The following is a 22045-nucleotide window of genomic DNA, read 5'->3' on the forward strand; positions in this document are numbered from 1 at the left end:
AGTCAACAACTTCGGGTGGCAGGAGAGCAGCATGTTCCCCATGTGCATTTGCATGCTTTCATGTGAGGCACATAAGGGAGCATAGCTACTCTGATTGCCCCTCAGCTCCTAAACATCTGCAAAAAAAGAGGTTGCCTTCTGAATAGCTGTAGTCTTTCTGGAATGGCATAAAAATGTAAACAGATTTCCTCAGAAATAGTGTGAACAGTTTATTAACAAATGGCTTTCTCCTTGAGTTCCCGGAGGCTTTAATCTCTGATTATTCTGATGTCTCCAGGCATCAAGTAGCATAGTCCTGTAAAGCTATCACGTTTGATGCTGATGGTCAGTTAAAATTATTTTGTTTTGTTTAGATGAGGGACACTTAAAGTGCATACACTTGAGTTCCAAGTCCTTTTTATTTCACTGAAATGAAGCTAGAAAGATTAGTCTTAAGAACATCTTGGACCTAGACAAGTCCCCAAGAAAGAGAATCTTTTCCAGTATCACCTCCAAAATAAAAAAAAACAAACCAAAAATCAGATGGGATAGTCCTTTTTTTCTCAAGCCAGGGTGAAAAATGGTTACATGATGTTTTTAAGAGTCTCATAATCACTCTCTTCACAAACAATAGGGGAATTTGTATAGCAGTGGATGTCACAAGTCTTCTTTTGAGATATTTGAGCCATTGTAGTTTCTTCAGTTTCCTTTCTTCTGAAACCTTTCTCCTGTTTCTTAGAAAACATTAATTGAAGTGCAGCCTTTCAAGACTTTCTAAGAGCAATCCTCACCTTAGCACTGATTTTGACACCAGTTAACTCTCTACCCATTGTTTCCACAGCAGAAGTCTTTTGAGCTATCTGAGGTATTCTAAACAGCCAAAGATCTGCTCTACTTGTCTTTTCAAGCACCAATGTTAATTAATCCCACTTTGGAGGAGTCTTTCTCCATTCTAGGGGGATTTATTATATTGTAGAATCTACCATATGTAAAGTATAGTAGAAAGTGACCCAAAGACATTAACTACTCTGTTCTCTGACACAGAAGGGGAATCAACTGTGCTGAAATCTGACAGAAAGGTGTCTGTCTTGTTCTTAAAAACTTACAGTGATAGCAATTCTTCAAACCCTCTCAAAAAGTCTGTACAGGTCTGGGCAGCTGGGAAGATTTTATTTTATTCATATTTATCTGAATGTTTGTTGAAATGATTTACACTTAGTACTTCTTAACCTAGTAACAATAGACATAAGACGAAGGCAAAACCCCCTATTCCTTATGTATTTGAAGACTGTTACCCTGTTTCTTCTTCATGTGCACTTCTCTAGAATGAGCAGTTCTGGTTCTTTCACTTGTTTCTTCTAGGTGGTGTGCCTCAAACTTGTTTGCTCTACTTTACACTAGAGTCTTTCAGTTACTCTCTCTTATCTTGAAGTGTATTCCTCTTGCCACTGTCTTTTTTTTTGGTTTTTCTGTGTACAGAATGTGATATGTTCTGCTGAAGAACGATCGCCTTCCAGCTTTGAAATCTTTATGTTCAAGACGCAATTCTTGAACTCTGATCAGATCCATAAACAATAGCCAATCGTCACTGCTTATCTTAGAAAATAAAAACTAAAAAGCACTATCTTGGAGAGCCACAGTAGATGGGTACTTACACTATCACAGGTTTGGGATATAGATATTCATGGCATCATTACTGAAAAATCCTTGCAAAACTGAATTTGAATTCTAATGAAATTAACATACAAGTTAACTATGTTTGGTGTTTAGATGTAATGAAGAATTTTGAGTATATTACCTAGAACATGTGAGTATTACCTAGAACATCGAAACAATGGCCACGGACTTCCAAGGACATTTCAGATTTAGTGTGGAGACATCTAGTTGTGCTTGTCTCAGTAATTTTCACTGATTATTTTTGACCAAATAACAGTTATGGGGGGATGGGGGTGGGGCTTACTGTATCAGAAGGAGTCAGTGTTTTACCTGTCAGTCAGATACAGAAATTGATACAGCTGTTGCCCAATTTGGATATAGATGGAGGGCTAGGTGTAGCCACTCTCAGATGAGGGCCAGGAGTCTCTTCAGACACAGCTGGCTCACTGTCACATGTCAAGAAGCACACATCATGCAGCCACTTTCTTCCTCTCTATCTTACTACAAGTAACTCGGCTTTGATTTAGGAAGTCGCCAGTGTGGTGGTTGATCAGGAAAACTTAGCTGTCCAAGATTTGTTCAGTAACTAGCATGTCGGGGGTGGTGTAATGTAGAGGAAGGACACGGTAGGGAGCTTGCTGAAATTCTGTCTTGTATTCAGTGAAGGAAACTATTATGTTAGGGACTTCATAACAGCATTTATGCGTGTGTTTTCCTGAATACATATGTCACATCTCGATACTCTTTTTATTTTAATAAACAGGTACAATCACAGTAAAAGAGCCAAAGGTTCTTGATTATGAAGTTAAGAATAAAATACATCTTTCCATTTTGGCTGAAAATAGCTTGTATTCAGCACTGTGTGGAGTGACAGTTTTGATACAAGATGTGAATGATAATGTACCTAAATTTGAGCAAAGCTATTACAAAGCGTCAGTATGGGAAGGCCAAAGTCCTAAAACAGACATCATACAGGTAAGTGGAAATATATCTTCCCAAGCCCAGTGCTGTAGTTAAGAAGTTTGGTTGATCTGTTCATGACTACAATCCTGCTAGGTCTGTTCTGGATCACTGTCTCTGAAAACGTGAGAGTGGCGTTCTTAATGTTGCTACTGCTTTGCTTGAGTATCAGAAATATTAAATGATTTTTTTTCTAGGCCAGATTTCACATCTTTAATTCAGGTTTGTGAAGTTGAAAGAGAATTCTTTATCTTCTTAATAGTTGTGCAGCTGGACTTCAAATTCTTTTTTTTTTAAATGTTCTGTTTCTCTCCAAGTAGTTGAAAAATACCATTCAAAACTGTGGTTCTGGTTGCAGTATAGGCTGGGACTTGCATTAATGTGTCTACTGAAAGGGCTAATGCAATAAAAAGAATACTTTCAATTCATCAAACTAGTAGAGTCAAACCCAAGTGTTCAATTTAAAATCTGATGCCTAAAGAGCAGCTTGTCTCAATTTAAATGTGCAAACACTTCTTCCTCTGAATGGATCCATTCTCTGAAAGTGTTTCCAGCTGGCCATGTTAGAGCAAAAGAAGACATCGTTTGGACTAGAAGAACGCATAATTTCATCAGTACACGTTCCTGCATTGCAAGTCAGGTCACAGTGAGGGTCATGTTAGGTACTAAAGATATTCCTTCTCTACAGAATAAATAAATGGAAAGCTAAAAATGCCTCCAGGGCAAAGTGATTAGAAATTGATGGACATTGTATTTAGAGAAACATATGTCCAGGAATGGAGAAAAATCAAAAGGCAGTCAACCCAGATGTGTAGTCAAAATTTTATGGCAGAGTACATTCTATTCTGTTTCCTTTATTCAGTCTGACTAGTTGCCTCTGCTATGGTTTGGATCCCGTACTCATTATAATGCTTGTTCAGCAACCAGAAAAATACAAAGAAGACTCTTCAACAAGTCAGAGGAGTCTTTGAGAAACCTGTTCACTGCTGTTGAATATTATGTATTCTGTCAGTTTTATAGCTTGCCTCTGCCCTTTTTACATTTTCTCGTTCATATTTTAAAAAGTAATTAATGAACTGTTCCATGAAAGCTCTGAAAACTTAATAATTTAACTATTTTATCCTTTGTCTGTTTGTACAGCAGTAATACTTTAAGGGCCAGTCCCAGACCCCTGAGAAAGTGCATTTTTATGCACTAAACAGAGACAGCATTCTAACAGCAACCTTACAGTAATATAAGCAGGGTAAAATGATTACCTTCAGCCCTAGTGCTTTATGTAGCTGAATTTCAAGTTTCTCAGGGAAAGAATTCACATGCATCCTATTGCAATTCATGAGCAAGTTTTGTGACCTTATGTTACACTCATGTTGAGGACCAATATGATCATTTGCTTAAATCTGCGCAGTCAAAAGGAGTTGTTTTTATTGAAATAGGGGACAGTAGTGTAAGGTTTTTGAAATCGCATTCTGCCATTTTGAATTAAGCCTCAGCTTTGCTCCCAAACAGGTGTTTGCAACTGACCTTGACAGTGGGCTAAATGGAGAAACTGAATACTCTATTTTATCTGGTAATGAAAATGCAGCATTTGTAATTGATTCAGCACGAGGGATTTTAGAAACTAATACAGCCCTAGATCATGAAGACACTTCATCTTACAGGTTTGTATGCAAGGTTCTTATAAAAATGTATTCTTTTTGTTCACTTTAACTTGAGATTGCTTGTGTTACGTACTTTATAGTTTTTTGTTGATATCCATTACCCACAGAGCCTGGGTGCGAGCCAGACAGCATTGAGAACAGCACTGGAGCTGCCCATTTGTACCATAGATTCTTGTGTACTTCTCAGATTTAGGGGAAGAAATACAGTCTTGTTTAATCGATGGCAACACTTGTTGATATAAGGGAGTGTGATGATTCACTATAAGAATGATGACAGTTCCTGGATTTTAGTTTATTAAGAACTATATAGCCATTCCCTACTTTTTGGAATAGAGAACTGTCTTGGAATTATGGAACTATTTTTTATAAATATGTAAAGCCACAGAGAAAGCAGTCAAACCAAGTCCAAGCAACAGGGACACTTTCCATTCTTTAATTAGAATATAGTTCAAATTTTCTTTTCCATCATCTGATAAGATGCTTCTGTAAGCTGTTTCCATCTGTAGACTATCTTGTAATAAGTATTAGTTTTTTCCTGTTTTCCAAGAAACTCTGTGTAAATACGATCCAGTGGACATGCCACTTTCTTTACAGGTCATACCATAACTGGAATTAGAAAGCAAAAAAATCATGCCTTGAAGAGAAAATACGAGTATGCGGATTCGTTAATACACTCTTTTTATGTACTGCAGTCTCTACAAAAAGTAGATTTCTGTGTATGTATCAGTAGAAATTACTTTTTTTTATTTTCCATATGGTTGTGGCATCAGTTAAAGTATTTGCAAATTTTCCCATCATGTGGGGCCTCAAAAGTTTTTTAGAAAACCACATCAAAAAGTTCAGTAGAATATGATTTTTTTTTTGTAATTTGGTAATAGTGTCCTAAAGGAAATACTTTTTTTAAGCTTGAAATACAGAACTCTTCATTTGGAGTTTATTTCTCGGTTTTTCACCAAATCAAAAACAGCAGTTATGATTTTTAGTCATTTAAATAACTTAACACATTTTATTAGTAACTAGTACTGTAAAAGAATGCCTGGAATAAATCCTTCAAAGGAAGGATGTTTGCTGTTGATGAAGCATTGAACATGTAAGCATAGTAATTCTCATATCTGTCTTTAACTGGGAGCCAGATTTATTTCAGTATTTGTGTTGGAATTCTAGCCTTTTACATTGACAGTTTGTTCAAGGAATCCGAAGCTTCATATTCCTTCTCTTTATTAATATGTTATTAATCTGTACATTGTTAGGTGAAGAGTGAATAGCAAAAGAAGCTTTCAAAACTGTTTTCCTGTTTAATTTCAAAATGTAACCATTGGCTCTTTCAATTTTGCAAGGAGTTGTTTATTTTTTCTGAATTGAACATTTTCATCCCCAGAACTTCTAAGTCACATATAATAGGAGTTATAATGAAAGTGTTGACAGAACCTTAATTTTAATGCCTTGACTGAGATGTTTTTATGAGAGTTTTTTCCTGAAACCTTAGAAAGTGATTATTTTTAGTAAAATATTTTCATATGCATATCCTACCAATATTCATTCTAGAAAAAAATACACTTTCTATATGGAATTATACATGATCAACAATTGAATACTAGCCTGCAATTCAAGTTATGTGTTCTGTTGGTGTCAGAAACCACAAGGACACCTAGAGCAGAGCTGGTGTGGTTCAGAAATGGAAGTGCTGCAATCCACAGCTTGAGTTACAGCCTTGGTATTCCATATTGTCATGTGAACATTTAGGAAGTAGTATCTGTTTAAACAGAAACTGTGACTTAGAAGAAAGAGGGAGAAAAAAAGCATTTGAAAGATCTGCAGGGAGACCCAGAAAATACGATGTGACATGCAAAGAGTTGTTAGTACACAAAACGTTTAATTGAGATGCCAGGCTCTGACTTGTGTATCCTTTTGCATAGCTTGATATTTTCTTTTTTTTGTCTGTTCCTTTTTTTAGAGCACCTGTTGAGTTAGATTTAATTTTGAATTCCCTTCTGGATAATTTTTAATACTGGGGGGTGGTGAAGTCTTCAAAATAAGCTTTGCTTACAATAAACATTTGCTCTTTATTGTTCAGAAGCTAATTCCCACAGAGAGTAAACATCCTTTTATCCATGTTTATCAGGTGTTACTTACCATTTTCTTTGCTACATTGTTTGTGGAAATCAAAAGGTTGTTAACAGAATCTACCACCCATCCTTAAGCAGGTGTAAAATGGAAGCGTACAGGTAAACTCTCTCAACTAATTGACAGTGAGATTCTGGTCCCACTGAAATCAGTGGGAACTTTGCCGTTGTCTAATGGTGCATGTATTCAGGTTTTTCACTTTATCACTTACATTGGTAATATGATAGGAGGCTCTTCTATATCTCTGCAAACTTTTTGGCTGAATAGTTTAATATTTTTATACTACCCAATTTTCACATTCCTGTTGTCCCCTCATAAACAATGAGGAGAGTCAGGTTCCTCCAAAGGACAATTTAGTACTTAAGTTTTAATTCCTGCTCTGAATAACCAGCTGGAGAAATGTCTCTTACTTGGAAGAGTCTTGCTAGATTGTTTAACCACCTACATTTGGTATGAAATTGGGTGAAATGAATTACTTCCTTTTCTTCCTTCTATGATTTTATTATGTTTTTGCCACCTAGAATCTCCTCGACGTTTTTCCTGCAAGGCACAAAAAATAAAACTCCAAACAGTCAGCCTTAGGTGAAAGTTAAGAGTTGCAGTGAGGAGCAGAAAGGGCTAATCTTTTCATTTGTAATTTTGCCCCCGCTTATAACAGTGGTGAATAATTTGGTGATTTCTGACTAATAGTGACAATTACTGCTTCCTTTAATTGTAGGCTGGTTGTACAAGCTGCTGATAAAGGAAATCCCAGACTTTCTGCTACAAGTATTGTGAGGATACAAGTGTTAGATGTTAATGACAATGCTCCAGTTGTCCAACGACTAAGTGAAGTGGAGGTCCCAGAAAGTAAGTGTGATAGCTAAGTTTTATTAAGACTGGGATTTGTCAGACAACAATAGTGCTTTTGATGATTTGTGTAACCAAGCAAGTGTAGTAAAAAGGATAATGGATCATATCAGTACTGAAATATCAAAGTAAATTGTGATCCGCTTTTGTTCTTAGCGGCGTTATTCTTAATCTTTAGACATTGTGTTTAAGAGCAGTTTGGAACAAGCCCATAGGCAATTCAGAAAGAGGAAAACAAACTCTGCAGAAATACATCTGTAATCTGTTCATTTTGGACTCCAGTGTTATATTCTTCAGATGTCTTCAACTTCTGCTTTTCTCCAGTCAAAATATTTTGTTTTAAAACCAGCAGTGCTAGAAATGAGACATTTTGAACTGCATTGTGAGAAAGAAAATAATTTCTATAAATTTGAATGAAGTGTAAAAGTGCTCTGTAGCTTGATCCAGTTGGTGATTGTGAAGGGAACGACTCAGGACCTCCTGTGTTCTCATCCCAGCATGCATATGTTATGTTTTGTGACATTAGCATCAACATTTGCAGACCTTGAGTCTTAAGCCCAGCATTTTCAAATACAGGTGTCATACATGTGATGTATTAAGACACACAGCAGAAAATTTATAAAGATTTAGGTGCTGAAATTCCAGTACTCCTCTTAACAAAAGATCTCAGGGCTGTCTTTCTAGTGATATTTTTTAACCTTTCCTAAATTTAGCTCTCACTGGTAATGAGGAGTACGGTAGTCATGGATGCACAGCAGCTGTAAACTACTGACTACTTATTTAGGTTTTTATATTCCATTTAAGAACACTTGCTTTAGGACATTGCACAGCATTTTTGAGGCTTAATGCCCCAGGCGTGCAAATGGGAAGTGGTTTAGTTTCTGTTAGCTCTAGGCTTTGTTAGATTATCACTAATATGTTCCGTTTGCAATCCCTGGTATTGTCAATTTGGCACATGACAAAAGCTGTCTGTATCCAGTTTCTCAATCTCATAGGACTATACCTTGAGCTTTTTATGATTTTTGGAGGTCTTGTTCCTCTCTAATAGCCTTCTCCTCCTTTGGAAAAGGTTCAGAATTGCATTTGCTGGTTCTACACAGACCAGGGGACTCTGATGCCTCAGTTAAATATTCTTGTGGAAGTTTGTGACACTGTTCAATAAATTCGTGTCACCTAAATGCTTGTGGAAAACTGTGGAAGTTCCTGTTGCTGGTGAAGAAACAGTTATGCCTACACTGGATCTTGGAAAGTCTAAAGAAAACCCGAATTAAAACTGGGATAAAGCAGATGCATTTAAAGAAGTCCACTACTGTTTCCATAGCATTTCTGGATATTACTGTTATTCTAAAACACAAAATACACCAAAAGCTAATATGGAAACATGTATCTGAGATTCAATATTACAACATTGGCAAAATCTTCAGAAATCGTAACATCATCTTTTAGCTATGACTTATTCTGAAAATTATTGTTTCAGATGCCCTGCCTGGTTTTATAGTGACTCGGGTGTCAGCGAGTGATGCAGACTCCAGGCCAGCACTTCAGTTTGGTTTTATTTATGATAATAGTCCTGGAATGAAATTTGCCATGGATCAACACACCGGTGTAGTCACAGTGGCTGAACCATTAGATTTTGAAGAAACTGCTGTGTATAAGCTGAGAATCATAGTTTCAGATTCTGTACATCAAACAGAAGCAGAACTCACCATCCTTATTTTGGACGTCAATGATAACCCACCAGTGTTTACTCAGGATTTGTATCAGGTGGGAACATGGCAAATGGACAAACGTGTGATGTCTTTCCATATATGGTAATAAATAGTAGGAGTGCTTGTTTATATTTGTTTTAGAAATGCTTTTGAGCACTGAGAAGGAAGGTCTCTGCAAACTATTACTAAGCAGAAACAGAGCAGATCTTTTCTGGAAAACCCCATCCCCTTCCTAGGAATTCTGCTAAAAGGACTGAGGGAATTGTTTAGTTTTCATGTTTGTGGTTTCTGACTTCAGAAGGAAAGTGGTGTGAATGCTAGCTATACTCCACACACCATGCATTCATCACTATGAATTACTGCATATGATCCAAACCAAACTGGGGATCAGGGTCCAGTGTTCAGGACTTCTTCTGAGAGAATGGTAAACAAGTTGGTACGTTTATTCTGGCCTTGTTATTATGGCATTAATTTCTTCATTTTCAGTTACACAGCTCCGCAGAGGTGTAGCAAATGCCCATGCACCTATAATTATGCACATATAGTTTGTGATGTGTAACCATGCAGTGTGATGTGTAACCATGCACGTGATGTGTAACAATAGCAATGGCATTCATCTAGGGAGTGAGGGATAGGAGTTTTGACCTCCCCAACATCCCGTACTAGATTGAGGAGGGTACAGAGCCCAGCTTTTGGACTTCTGGACAAGCATTTGAACTGCTAGACTGTTGTAGAAGTCAAGTTGTCCGACAATGTTTTGAAACAAAACTGTTTTAGTGACATTGGACAACTGTGGGCCACTAAGATCATTAAAGGAATTGGAGCATGTATAAAATAGAATAGAACAAGCTGTTCCAGTTGGAAGGGACCTACAATGATCATCTAATCCAACTGCCTGACCAATTCAGGGCTGACCAAAAGTTAAAGCATGTTACTAAGGGCATTGTCCAAATGCCTTTTGAACACTGACCGGCTTGGGGCGTTGACCAACTCTCGAGGAAGGCTGTTCCAGTGTTTGACCGCCCTCTCGGTAAAGAAATGTTTCCTAATGTCCAGTCTAGACCTCGCCTGGCATAGATTTGAACCATTACCATGCGTCCTGTCACTGGATACTAGGGAGAAGAGATCAACACTTCACCTCCTCAGGAAGCTGTAGAGAGCAATGAGGTTGCCCCTCAGCCTCCTTTTCTCCAAACTAGACAAGCTCAAAGTCCTCAGCCCCTCCTCATAGGACATGCTTTCCAGCCCTTTTATCAGCTTTGTTGCCCTCCACTGGCTGGATTCAAGGACCTTCACATCCTTCTTAAATTGTGGGGCCCAGATCTGCACACAGTACTAGAGGTGGGGCCACACCAACACTGAATCCAGCAGGGTAGTCACCTCCTTTGTCCGCCTGGTTATCCTGTGTTTGATGCACCCTATGATGGGATTTGCCCTCTTGGCTGCTAGGGCAACTGCTGACTTCTATTGAGTCTGCTGTCGACCAGCACCCCTGTATCCCTAAAAAAATTATGGAACACAAATTTGCATGTCATTGTTCCGCAGAGGCCATGCTCATCTTCTCTGTATCATTCTGGTTTTAGTACATGTGCTGCTGAAGTGAGCACAGTATCATACAAGGCCTCAAAGGTATGCTGCTAAAAGAGTTCTGCCCTGAATTCATCAGGCCTAGTGCTGTGGGGCTTGGGCTAAGACTCGACACATGTAATGGCTTGGAGTTAGGGCTAGGGACAGGAGAGAGACAAAGCCTGGAGTTTCAGGTGAACTTAGGCTGCAGTAAGGCTGCCACAGGAAAGGTGAGGCTGCCAGAGGAGCTGTGTCCTTAGCACTTGTTTGCGTGGGGCTAGGCTGTGTGGCTTGGGCTGAGGCCCAAGAGAGCCTAGAGCATGGATCATTCAGCCTGGAAAAAGGAAGGCTTGGGGAGGACCTTACCAATGTGTGCAGGTACTAGTGGGAGGAGTAAAGAAGACAGAGCCAGGCTGTCCAGGCTCTCCTCTGTGGTGTCCAGTGACAGGGCAAGAGGCAGTGGGCACAAACTGAAATACAGGAAGTTCTCTTTAAACATCAGGAAGAATGTTTTTTTAAACTCTTAACAGTGACTGAAGGCCGGTACAGGTTGCCTAGAGAGGTTGTGGAGTCTCCACCTCTGGAGATACTCAAAACTCAGCTATACAGTCATGGGCCCTTGCTGTAGCTGACCCTGCTCTGAGCAAGGCTTGAACAAGATGACTTCTGGAGGTGCCCACCAGCCTCAGCCATTCTGTGATCCTGTGAACTGAGCTGTTTGCTTGACTTGGTGCTTTTTGTGTGGGGTGAATGTGCTCAGAGCCAAAAATATGAGGCACCACAGAAGACTTGGATTTAATAATGCTTCGTTTATAAGTCTCAGACAGATTTAGTCAAGAAATAAGCCTAAGCATTTGGTTTAGTACTCTGAGCATGTACAGGCACAGCAATTTAGTCACTCAGATAACTGTGGGACAGGCTGTAGGCGCCTGTGAAACTTTCAGGTGCCTGAGTTGTCAGGATTTGTGTAAATCGCTCACTTAAACTCATAAGTCTAAATTCTGAAAAAAAAAATGCACTGTTAATGCTCAAGTGATGCCATAAGTTTTCATCAACTGTCATGTGTCTGATTTTGGAGAATAGTTTAGGCGCGTGCTTGTTTGTGCAAGTGCTAGGAATTTTTTTGTAGATCAGAGAAGACATTACAGACAGGGTTATTAACTGATGCAAAATAGCATAGCTCTATTGACTATGCTAAAGTAAACAGCTGAGCTTCTCCACAATCCTGATGTGTTTTGATGTGTTGCTTGGACAGTAAGATACACTGCTTCTTTTCGGTCAATGATACGTATAATTCTCTATTCATCATCCTCTAATCTTTATCCTTTATCGTCCTTTCAAGTGTTTTCATATTTATACTTTTCATATATAGTTTCACATATTACATACGTATAATCTCTTTGTTAAAATGATTTAAATTAGCAGTTGAAGTTATGACAAAAGTAGCTGCTGTATCACACTGTTCATTTGAAATTGGATTGATGAGGTGGAATGAAACTTCGGTCACAAAAGTACTGTATCTGGACTTCAGATAATGGAAGGCCTTAAGAAGGAAAAGGACTTTCTTGGTTTCCTCGATTATATGAAGAAAAAAGGGAGCATTTTTAAAAGCTAAATTCTAGGAATAATCCAGTGATGATTAAGTGCTCTGGTGGTGGAATTTTCAGGATACATGTGTTGGGGTTTTTTTTAATGGTCAGTCATATACTCCAGACAGGGGCTGCAGACTACATTCCATTAGGAAATTCAAGGTGTTTCTGAAAGCAGGGAGAAAATCCAATTTTAGTTGCAGTCCATTGTAGGTATTCCTTCCATTAGTGTGGTATTGAAAAAAAAGAGATTCAGTGATTCTCTGAACTCATTGTCATAATTCACTAGAACTAGGTGGATTTTACTACTGTTTAAAGTTTACTATAAATTTTAGCTGTATTGAATGTATCATTTTCAGTATCTCAACTCTTTATAGTTTTGTCCCAGAAGACGAGTAGGTGAAACTTTTTCCAAAGCTGGGAACTGTGTTTGTATTTTTCTAAAAAGGTCAAATGAAAGAAAATGTGGGGTTTATGTTCAAAATCTTTTCTAAAGCTCTATCAAAACTGTAGTTTTGCTTTATATGTCAGGTGAGCTTGCCAGAGCTCATTTCTGTGGATGCTACTGTTCTGACGGTCTCTGCTGTGGATAGGGATTCAGAGCATAATGGAATGATTTCCTACAAAATCCTCACTTCATCTGAGGGATTTTCTATTGATCACAAGAATGGTGAGTCTGTGAGCATGGTTTATTGTTTCAGCTTTTTCAGTGTAAACTGAAGAGTCCTATTGCACTTCCTCACCAGTTGCCGATGATCACTTGAGTTCTGGAAATCTTTGGTGGCCAAAGTTCACCATATGTTTTGACTAAATCTGCCATTATTGCTGAAGAATTGCATCGAAGACTGGAGTTCTCAGTTTATCCCTGAACCATGCACGAGGCAGCTGGTCACAACATCCTATAGGTGCTATTCCTCTGATGTGATTTGATAGAAAAGTTGCTGTATGTTTTGCATTGATTCATGTATTAGATTTCATTCAATACCATTTCATACTTATTATTTTTCAGTGTAAGTTGAACCTATCATAACAGAGCTTCTCTACAGCTTGGGCAGTATGGTTTTAAGATTGCTTCTTTAGAGAGCTTATGTTATCCTATAAGCCTAAATGGAATTTAGAAGTTTTCTGAATTGAGAACACTCTCTCCAAAGTAGATAATTTTCTTCAAGAGTTAAGTGACTTACTAGTTTAAATTTTCTGTCCTGACATTATAATACTCTGGGAGGTAGAAACCCCTGTGTGTCTTTCTCTTTGTACATAAGACTTTTGGGAATATCAGCTTCAGCGATTACTAAATACTGCAAAAATGATGTGCAGCTGTTGTTCAGTGAGCAAGTTCTTACTGCTGTTCCCAGGTGTTCATGAGATGAATTTTTGAATGCAGTGCTTGTTGGATGATGGTTACTGCAAACACTGGATATACAGATGTCTCATCAGTTAAAGCTGTTTTCTTTTCTACCTGCTTGTTACTCTGTATTGACCAACCTGTCATTATGTTTGGCTAGTGTCTGTTTTCAACTGTGATCAGCAAAGTGTCACATAGCGTTGTCTCTGTGGTGCTTAGCTATACACCGTAAAGAGTGAAGTAGAAATAGATGAGTTATAAAGATAGAGTCATTGAATGATTTGTGTTGGAAGGGACCTTTCAAGATCATTTAGTCCAACCCCTGTGTTTAGAGAAGCAGTTTACATGAGTTTACATAACTTATTGGCAAACCTATCTAAATAACAAAGAAGCCCATAATGCTGTTACTGGATGGGAAGCAAAACAGGAGAACTAGTGACCTTCAGTAATGAACTTGCACAGCATAACCACCTCTAATAAGGAGGCTATATTTCCTTAGCTTTGTTTTGACTTTTATTTTATGCAGTTTTAATACTCAGCCTGTTACTAGGAAGGGAAATTTTTGCAGGCTTAAATGCAGTATTTGATACTGCATCATTGTGGGTAGGCCTTGGCTTTGCAGTGTTAGCTGTGGTTTCTTAGAAACATAGAATATTTTGGGTTGGAAGGGACCTTTAGGGGTCATCTAGTCCAACCCCCCTGCAGTAAGCAGGGACGTCTTTAGTTAGATCAGGTTGCTCAGAGCCCTGTCCAACCTGGTCTTGAATATTTCCAGGGATGGGGCTTCTACCACCTCTCTGGGCAGCCTGTTCCAGGGTTTCACCAGCCGCATCATAAAAAATTTCTTCCTTACATCTAGTCTGAATCTACCCTCTTTTAGTTTAAAACCGTTGCCCCTTGTCCTATTGCATCAGGCCCTAGTAAAAAGATTGCCCCCCTTTCCTATAAGCCCCCTTTGAGTATTGAAAGACCGCAATAAGATTTCCCTGGAGTCGAGTCTTCTCCAGGCTGAAAAACCCCAACTCTTTCAGCCTGTCCTCACAGGAGAGGTGCTCCAGTCCTCAGATCATTTTTGTGGCCCTCCTCTGGACTTGCTTCAACAGGTCCATGTCGTCTTCTTTTGCTGAGGACCCCAGAGCTGAACACAGCACTGCAGGCGCTGTCTCACCAGAGCAGTGTAGAGGAGCAGAATCCCCTCCCTCGACCTGCTGGCCACACTTCTCTTGATGCAGCCCAGGATAGAGTTGGCTTTCTGGGCTGTGAGTGCACATTGTCGGCTCATGTTCAGTTTTTCATCCACCAGCACCCCCAAGTCCTTCTTGGCAGGGCTGCTCTCAATCCGCTCATCTACCAGCCTGTATTGATACCGGGGGTTGTCCCAGCCCAGGTGCATGACGTTGCACTTGGTCTTGTTGAACCTCATGAGGTTCACACAGGCCCACTTCTAAGCTTGTCCAGGTCCCTGTGGATGGCATCCTGTCCCTCAGGCATGTCAACTGCACCACAGCTTAGTGTCATCTGCAAACTCGCTGAGGGTGCGCTCGATCCCACTGCCTATGTCACTGATGAAGACATTAAACAATACTGGTCCTAGTACAGACTGCTGAGGGATGCCACATGTCACCAGTCTCCATTGGCCCACTGCTCTCTGGATCCAAGAGAGTTACTTTGGGGTGTGCAGCCATTACAGCTGAGTCATTTTCAAATTTGACTGATTAGATTCAGCTCTTGGAATCACGTTTACTTGCCTTAGTGAGTGTGAAGTGTGGACTTTTATTAATTCTGTTTTGTTTTCAGGTTCAGTGTTCGCTACAGGACCAGTGACACAGCTGGAAAAGATTTCCACTATTCAGCTCCTGATACAAGCCACGGATGGTGGCAGTCCCACTCTGAGTGCAGTTACCTGCGTAGAGGTGCACGTAGAAGATGTAAATAACTATGCCCCTCAGTTCACAAGGGTTCTGTACAATCTCAGTGTGAGTGAGGATGCCTCAGTTGGAGAATGTGTCCTTACATTTTCAGCCATCGACTATGACTGGACACATGAAAACACATATGTTGAATACTCTATTATTGATGGCAATGCTGAGAATTTATTCTCCGTGGAAACAAGTGTCGTGGAGTCAGAAACATCCTACAGACTTGTTGGCAGTCTTGTTTTGAGCAATGTTCTTGACAGGGAAATGTCTTCTTCTCACCGTTTGGTCCTCCTTGCCTCTGATCGTGGAACACCCTCCTTGAATTCAACTGCTACTGTGCTAATAACTGTGCTGGATGTTAATGATAATCCTCCAATATTTAGCAGCCTGGAGTACCATATTCACGTCAAAGAAAGCATCCCTATAGGGAGTCATGTCACTGAAGTTTCAGCAAATGACTGTGATGAAGGCACTAATGGAGAGATCACTTATGCTATCATCTCTGGAAATGACAGGGGACATTTTCGCTTGGATTGGAAAACGGGATCAGTGGATTTGATGAAAACACTAGATTATGAGGATACCATGAAATTCACTTTGATCATCCAAGCCACAGATGGAGGAGCTGATGTAAAAAATGTGGCTTTTTCTGTTGTTCTTGTTAGCATCCTAGATGACAATGATTATGCCCCACTGTTTCTGTTTCCCAGCCTGAGCTGCATTGTCAGTGAAAATCTGCCCACTTTTTCTTTTGTGTGTGCTGTTAATGCACTGGATTTTGATAAAGGCTCCTATGGACACCTTACCTACTCCATCCAGTCTTCATGTTTGGCTCATCGTGAAGCTCCTAGAGACCACGACGTGTTCTTCATTGATCCATTGACAGGAGATATTCATACAAAGCAAACTTTTGACTATGAAAGTCAGAATAGGTACTGTCTCATAATCCAAGCAAAAGACAAAGGTGACTTGCTGGCTACCATTACAGTTCAGGTAGATATTGAGGGGAGAGATGAATTTGACCCAGTGTTTACACAAGACCAGTATTTTTTTAATCTTCCTGAGAAGAATGAAGCAGGCCAGTTACTTGGCAGTGTGACAGCATCAGACAGTGATGGTGGACTCGACGGAGTTGTTCATTACTCCCTGCTGAAAACTTCTTCATTCTTTTCTGTGAATCAAACCAGCGGTAATATTTATTTGACTCAGACTGTTCACAGAAAGAAAAATGTCAGCAAAAGGAATGATGACACCCTGGAATTGTTAGTAAGAGCTCATAGCCCCAAAATTGAGTCAAAGTTCACAGTATGCACTGTTTTGGTAAATATTTCCAGTTCTCCTGAGAGTTGTCCCATAGTGTCAGCATACAGCCTGACCATTAGTGTTTCAGTCTCCTTGGTAGTGTTCCTACTGCTTGTGGTCATTCTTATTGTACTTATTCTGAGACATAAGCAGAAAGATCTGATGAACTCTTGTGTGAAAAAAGAAGCAGTATCGTCCTCAGCTACTGATGTGAATTCCAGCGAAGATAAGGACTGCCAGAAAATCCAAAGTACTGAGAGCAGCATGCTTCCCATGGGTGCCATAGCAGAATGGCTGAGCCTAGCAGGAATCAGAGAGGGGAAGGATGATGGTGTCCTCTGCAGGCATTCAAACTCCAGCGGCCATGGTTCTGCAGAAGGAGAAACTGCAGAAGATGAGGAAATCCAAAGGATCAATGAGCATCCTTGCAGAAAGAGTGCCGGCTTGGCACTGAGTGAGCGCAGCTCACGCATGCCAGATTCGGGGATCCCAAGAGAGTCTGATCAGCTCTCCTGTCAGTCCGAGGAAACAGATGTCTTGGCCACCATGCAAAGCATGGAGAGCGTGCAGGCTGTTAAAGAAGAAGGCAGAGAAGAAGCCTGTGACACAGCCTACGCGCATGAAATGCTGTCTCAAACACTTAAGAAAATTGGAATAGAAGAAAAAGACATCATGACGGACATCACAAGAGAATATTTCTTGATGTCAGCTAGGCAGGACTCTGGGCATGATTCGCTTGCAACTCATGGCACCTCTGATGAGGATCTCAGAGGTGGTTATAACTGGAATTATGTGCTTAGCTGGGAACCCAGATTTCAGCCTTTTGCCTCAGTGTTTAATGATATTGCAAAACTGAAAGATGAAAACGTGCACATTCATAGCTTCCCTAAGGAGAAGAAATCTCTTGTTTTCCCTCCTCCCTTAATAACATCAGTAGCTCAGCCTGGCATAAGGACAGTGCCACCACGAATGCCAAATATAATATCAGGGCAAGCATTTAAAAAATGCCCTCGTTCTCCCCTTATTCGTAATGTTGGATACCCTCCACCAACCATGACACCCAGTTTTTCTCCTTCCCTCTCTTTACTTACCATGCAGACACCTACTGCTTCTCCAGTGATGTCTGATGGGAAAATGATAGGAACATGTCTTATTGATCCAGGCCATGAACTTGCAACAGAGGAAGAAATTCAGGTCTAGGTTATTAACTGACAGTAGTTTATGGTAAAAAATATGGCTTAAAATGTATTTTGTTATTGTTTAACAAGCCAAATATGCCTGTCAGAGCTGTATCACCAGTATTCTCTCTGTTTTCATGAGCTGAAAAAGTTAAAATGTAGAATAGCCATAAACTTGGTAACTATCCATGTTGTTCTTCCCAGAATACACTGTGAGGCCATGAGGCTTCTCCTCTTTCAGCTCCTAGCAACTGTGGTTTCCTGTGTAAATCACACAACCAGGTGCCTGATAACCAGCTTGACCAATTTAACTGTTTTTCTCATAAAATATGTCAATAAGAAATAAATGGTAGCAATTCCTTACTGTGGAAAAGCTGCTGGGTTCTGGCCACTTCTGTGGTGTTACTAGAAGAGGGTGCTAGAGGGATGTGTAAGTACAGCAGGATTGGGAGTGGGCAAAGAATTCCTATTGAGCTCTTTTCTCAAGTGTTTGCCCAGACTTCCCACATCTCAGCCCCTGGGTCCAAACAACCTGTTGGGCCTGGTGTAGTTTCATCATCTGCCATGGCTCCCCAGTGGGCTTTCTTAGCTGTCTTTGTGTTGTGGAATCCCACTTAGCAGTTTCTGTGCACCTTTTGTTTATCTCCTGGTCTAAAGCCAGTGATTCATGATTACCCGAATAATAACTGATCACCCTTGGAAAACAGAATAACCAGTAGTAAGATACAGCAACCATCTTTTCTATTACTAGATCTAAAATAGATACCTTTTGTCTTTCTGTACTATTACAGAAGCTGTCCTGGTCCCCAGGCAGCCGTAGGAACAGACAGTGTTACAGTTCTGAAGGGCTTGTACGCTTCCATCATGGTCTGTGGTCCTGTGCTGGGCGTATCTGCAAGAGCAGGTAATCTGGCCTTGTTTGTTGTATGTATCATACATATGGCATTTTGTGTATGTGTGTATGTATATCCAGACACATACAGATGCCTATACTGCTGTGTATGCTTGTATATTGTATCAGATCAATAAAATACACAGAAAATACATCTAGAGTCACCCTGGTTTCTCTTGGTTGTATATTTAAAAGTCTTTTGCATCACGTGTATTAAAACTGGGCTATGGGGAAGGGTCTAATTGGTGCCTGGGAATCTGGTACAAGTTGGATGTGTGCAGAGGTATATATTGTACAGGTCACAACAAGTGGAGGAAAAGCATACAGTGCGGTTAGACTGAATGATTGTGGGATCAGCATCATGTGCTCTGTGGCTTTTGTCATTTCCTTGGTCATGCATGTCAGGATTTGCAGGCTGCGGGCTTATAACCTATCGTTGAATAAGATCCTGTTTCCCTGTTTCAAAGGCTACACCTGCACTGTCTTATCATGCAACAGGATCCATGCTGCTGTGCAAGAGTGCTTCTTTTAAAGATGGCATTTGTTCTTTGTATTGCTGTGGAGTATGAAACAAGGTGTAGCTTAGGAATTCTTTGGGATAGGCAAATGTTGCTAAGAAAGGAGACAGGATGGTCAGTTTTATAGTCAGATGAAAAACTGTTCCAGGAAGACAAAAGCAAAGAAGAGGAGTCATTCCCAGTTCATATATGAACGTGAAGTATCAGTTTAAGGCCATTATTTCAGAATTAATATTATTTTCCAGCTGTTAACATTATGCTGTCTGCAGCCTGTTTTGACTTGTATGTCTTAACTTGTTAAGTAATTTCTAATAGAATGAGAGGTGTTCTTTGTGGTGATTCAGTTCTGTGCAGTTATAGTTTCAGGAGGCACACATGGCACACAGAACTACCTTTTCTGTATAGTGAACAACTTAGCTTATCTGACTTTAGTTTCAGGTGGTGCTGTTGCTCTGAGAAGCTATGAGCACCTGCTGTCCTGATAGGGGTCATCTTTCCAGTAGGTGATTGGTAGAAGAGTCAATGCTTTATACAGCAAAACTATGTTTGTTCTTTCACATTGGTGGATATGAAGTGGTAGCTAGCACCTCATTTCATGTATAGAGTCTAGGCTAATGGATGAATAGCTTTTTTGTCATAAGCGTTGCTGTTGCAAATTGAATACTATTAGCATTAGAAATGGAGAGCATTCAGTCATCATATTTACCACAAGATTTGGACCTCGCTGTGCTAATGTGTGCCTACTTCCTATACTTCTGCTTGAAAAGTGAGAAAACCGTGTTTCTTTTGCTCCTTCAAATGCAGCTTGTTTTCAATGCCTTTCTGAAAAGATTAGATACGATTTGCATCCTATTTATCAAGTGCGCAATATAATCAATGTGTACTTTGTGCTCCTCTGAAGTGTTACAGCAATCTTTTCCTTGTCTCATGTATTTGCTCATTCTGTGTCAAATTCCTTGTCTCTTATGTATTTACTCATTCTGTATCAAATGGGAAACAACACTTACCTGATATATTGCTGTTGCTTATATAGTCAAGCTTAAAAATGTGACCATTGAAACAAGTGACTGCAATAAGTCATGTGTAGTTCTTTTAAACTTACTGGGTTTTTTTCCCCTAAGTAAACAGTATAACTTCTGTAATTTACCATGAATTTAATATTAGCTTGCCTTGAAGAGGCTGTGTTACTTTGCAGTTCTGCACACCAGTTTTAGCACTTTGGAGAAGGTACAGAACTTGTTAGTGGAAAATCATATTAAGCTCAAAATGCATAAGCTATAAAATAAAAGACAGTTGTCTCTTCTGGAATTTTGGCTGCCTGCCTTCTGGATTTGCTTATTGGCAGCCTTGAAAACACTGGTGTAAATCACTACCAAATGGATATCAAAATTCCATCTACCAGTAGTAATCATTGAATTGACATTCAATCAGATTCCCGTGCAAACAGGAAAAACCTTCATATTTTTAGGGAATGCATTGTTTGTAGATTATAAATATATATATATGTATTTTCTAAAATGATACTAAAACCACTAGTTACCTACACAAGTCCATATTTAGTTTGTATTTTATCTTCAGCTGAAGACAGGTATTGTTCTTAAAGCAGTTTTAGATAAAAATAGTTCCAATAAAAATTAATCTTTGTTGCTAAGTCTGTTGCACTGCTGATTCCTACTATCATTTATATTTGGTTGCCATCGATTCTCTGTGCTGTGCCTCTTGTTTGTACTGACATGTAGCTTCCTGAAGAACTATTTTGACTCTTCTCTTTGGGAGACCTGTAATCTACAAAATGCTGCCCTGACAAAAAATGTATTACTAGAACAACAGCTAGCACCAGACTGATGATTGTGCCCATATGGTGTTATACTTTTGCAGCTCATGGAGCCAAAGGCCAATTGGCAATTCAGTTGGCCGTCATAGGCACACAGGGCCGTTGGGATTAGACCTCCTCCTGATGCATGCTGACTACATGACTCCTTGAAAACCAGCCCTCTGGGGGTGAAGGACACAGGGGAATCCTTGCAGGGCGGGAACTAGCACTGTTTGGCTGAGAATGGAGGGCAGTGTTCTCTAAAATGCTGTGAAAACGCTAATTGGAATAGGAGGCAGTTGCAACTTTGTAACTTGGTGGGAGCTTTATATGTAGAATTTGGCTTCAGTTGCAAGTGAAATGGCTTTGCAGCTTCTTGCTCTTAGTATCTGGCGCAACAGAACCAACTTGCTATGGCAGTATGTGGCTTAGTTCCCTATAGGTGATCTGGTTGGAATAACTAAGGTGTTGCAGAATCAAACTGAGTATACTTTTGGCTATTGCATAGCTGCTAGCTCTGCTGGCTGTTCGCTAGCATGTATGCAAAGCCTAATGTATATTCAATCTGTGTATGGATTTGAATGTTCAGATCTCATTAAAAAGCGCTGCAGTCTGACATCCAAATCCTCTCGGTGGCTTTGAAAATTCCACCATAAATACATGCAACATTTTAAAAACGTTGGAAAAAATGTGGAAGCCTAAGCAAAAGAAAAAGGGCCTTAACTGAGGATCTAAAACTTTCTGGTTTAGACTTGCACTTCAGATTGTTGTTAGGGCTATTCCTCATAAAATGTCAGATGCTTTTCTTCTAAAATGTATAGAATGTATTAGAAAAGCGTCTGTAAGAAATACAGAGAGGCATCAGGGTAAGCTAGAATTGCAAAATGGTTCTGTTTTTTGACACATATGAGTTACTTGAGCAATGTAGAAAATACCAAATCCTTTAGCTGATGATTGTCACAGAAATCAAAATTGCTGCCCCATTACT

The 22045-nt window shown here is 39.7% G+C and overlaps 1 protein-coding gene and 1 non-coding gene across 2 annotated transcripts in view; one reads left to right on the plus strand and one right to left on the minus strand.

Annotated features, from left to right (window-relative positions):
* DCHS2 (dachsous cadherin-related 2) overlaps positions 1–17856 on the plus strand; it is a 116295-nt gene extending 98439 nt beyond the window's left edge. Inside the window, exons 15-20 of the mRNA XM_086464808.1 lie at positions 2399–2610; positions 4102–4253; positions 7096–7226; positions 8704–8990; positions 12622–12760; positions 15233–17856. Coding sequence (XP_086320934.1) covers positions 2399–2610; positions 4102–4253; positions 7096–7226; positions 8704–8990; positions 12622–12760; positions 15233–17856 — 3545 coding nt within the window. The remainder of the gene's footprint in view (positions 1–2398; positions 2611–4101; positions 4254–7095; positions 7227–8703; positions 8991–12621; positions 12761–15232) is intronic.
* LOC147415668 (U6 spliceosomal RNA) lies at positions 10441–10542 on the minus strand. Its single transcript, XR_015183483.1, has one exon. It is a non-coding gene; the product is annotated as a U6 spliceosomal RNA (small nuclear RNA).
* Positions 17857–22045: the final 4189 nt, after the last annotated feature.

The sequence above is a fragment of the Leptosomus discolor genome, chromosome 4 (genome assembly GCF_034619465.1).
Source record: "Leptosomus discolor isolate bLepDis1 chromosome 4, bLepDis1.hap2, whole genome shotgun sequence".
NCBI classification, from domain to species: Eukaryota; Metazoa; Chordata; class Aves; order Leptosomiformes; family Leptosomidae; genus Leptosomus; species Leptosomus discolor.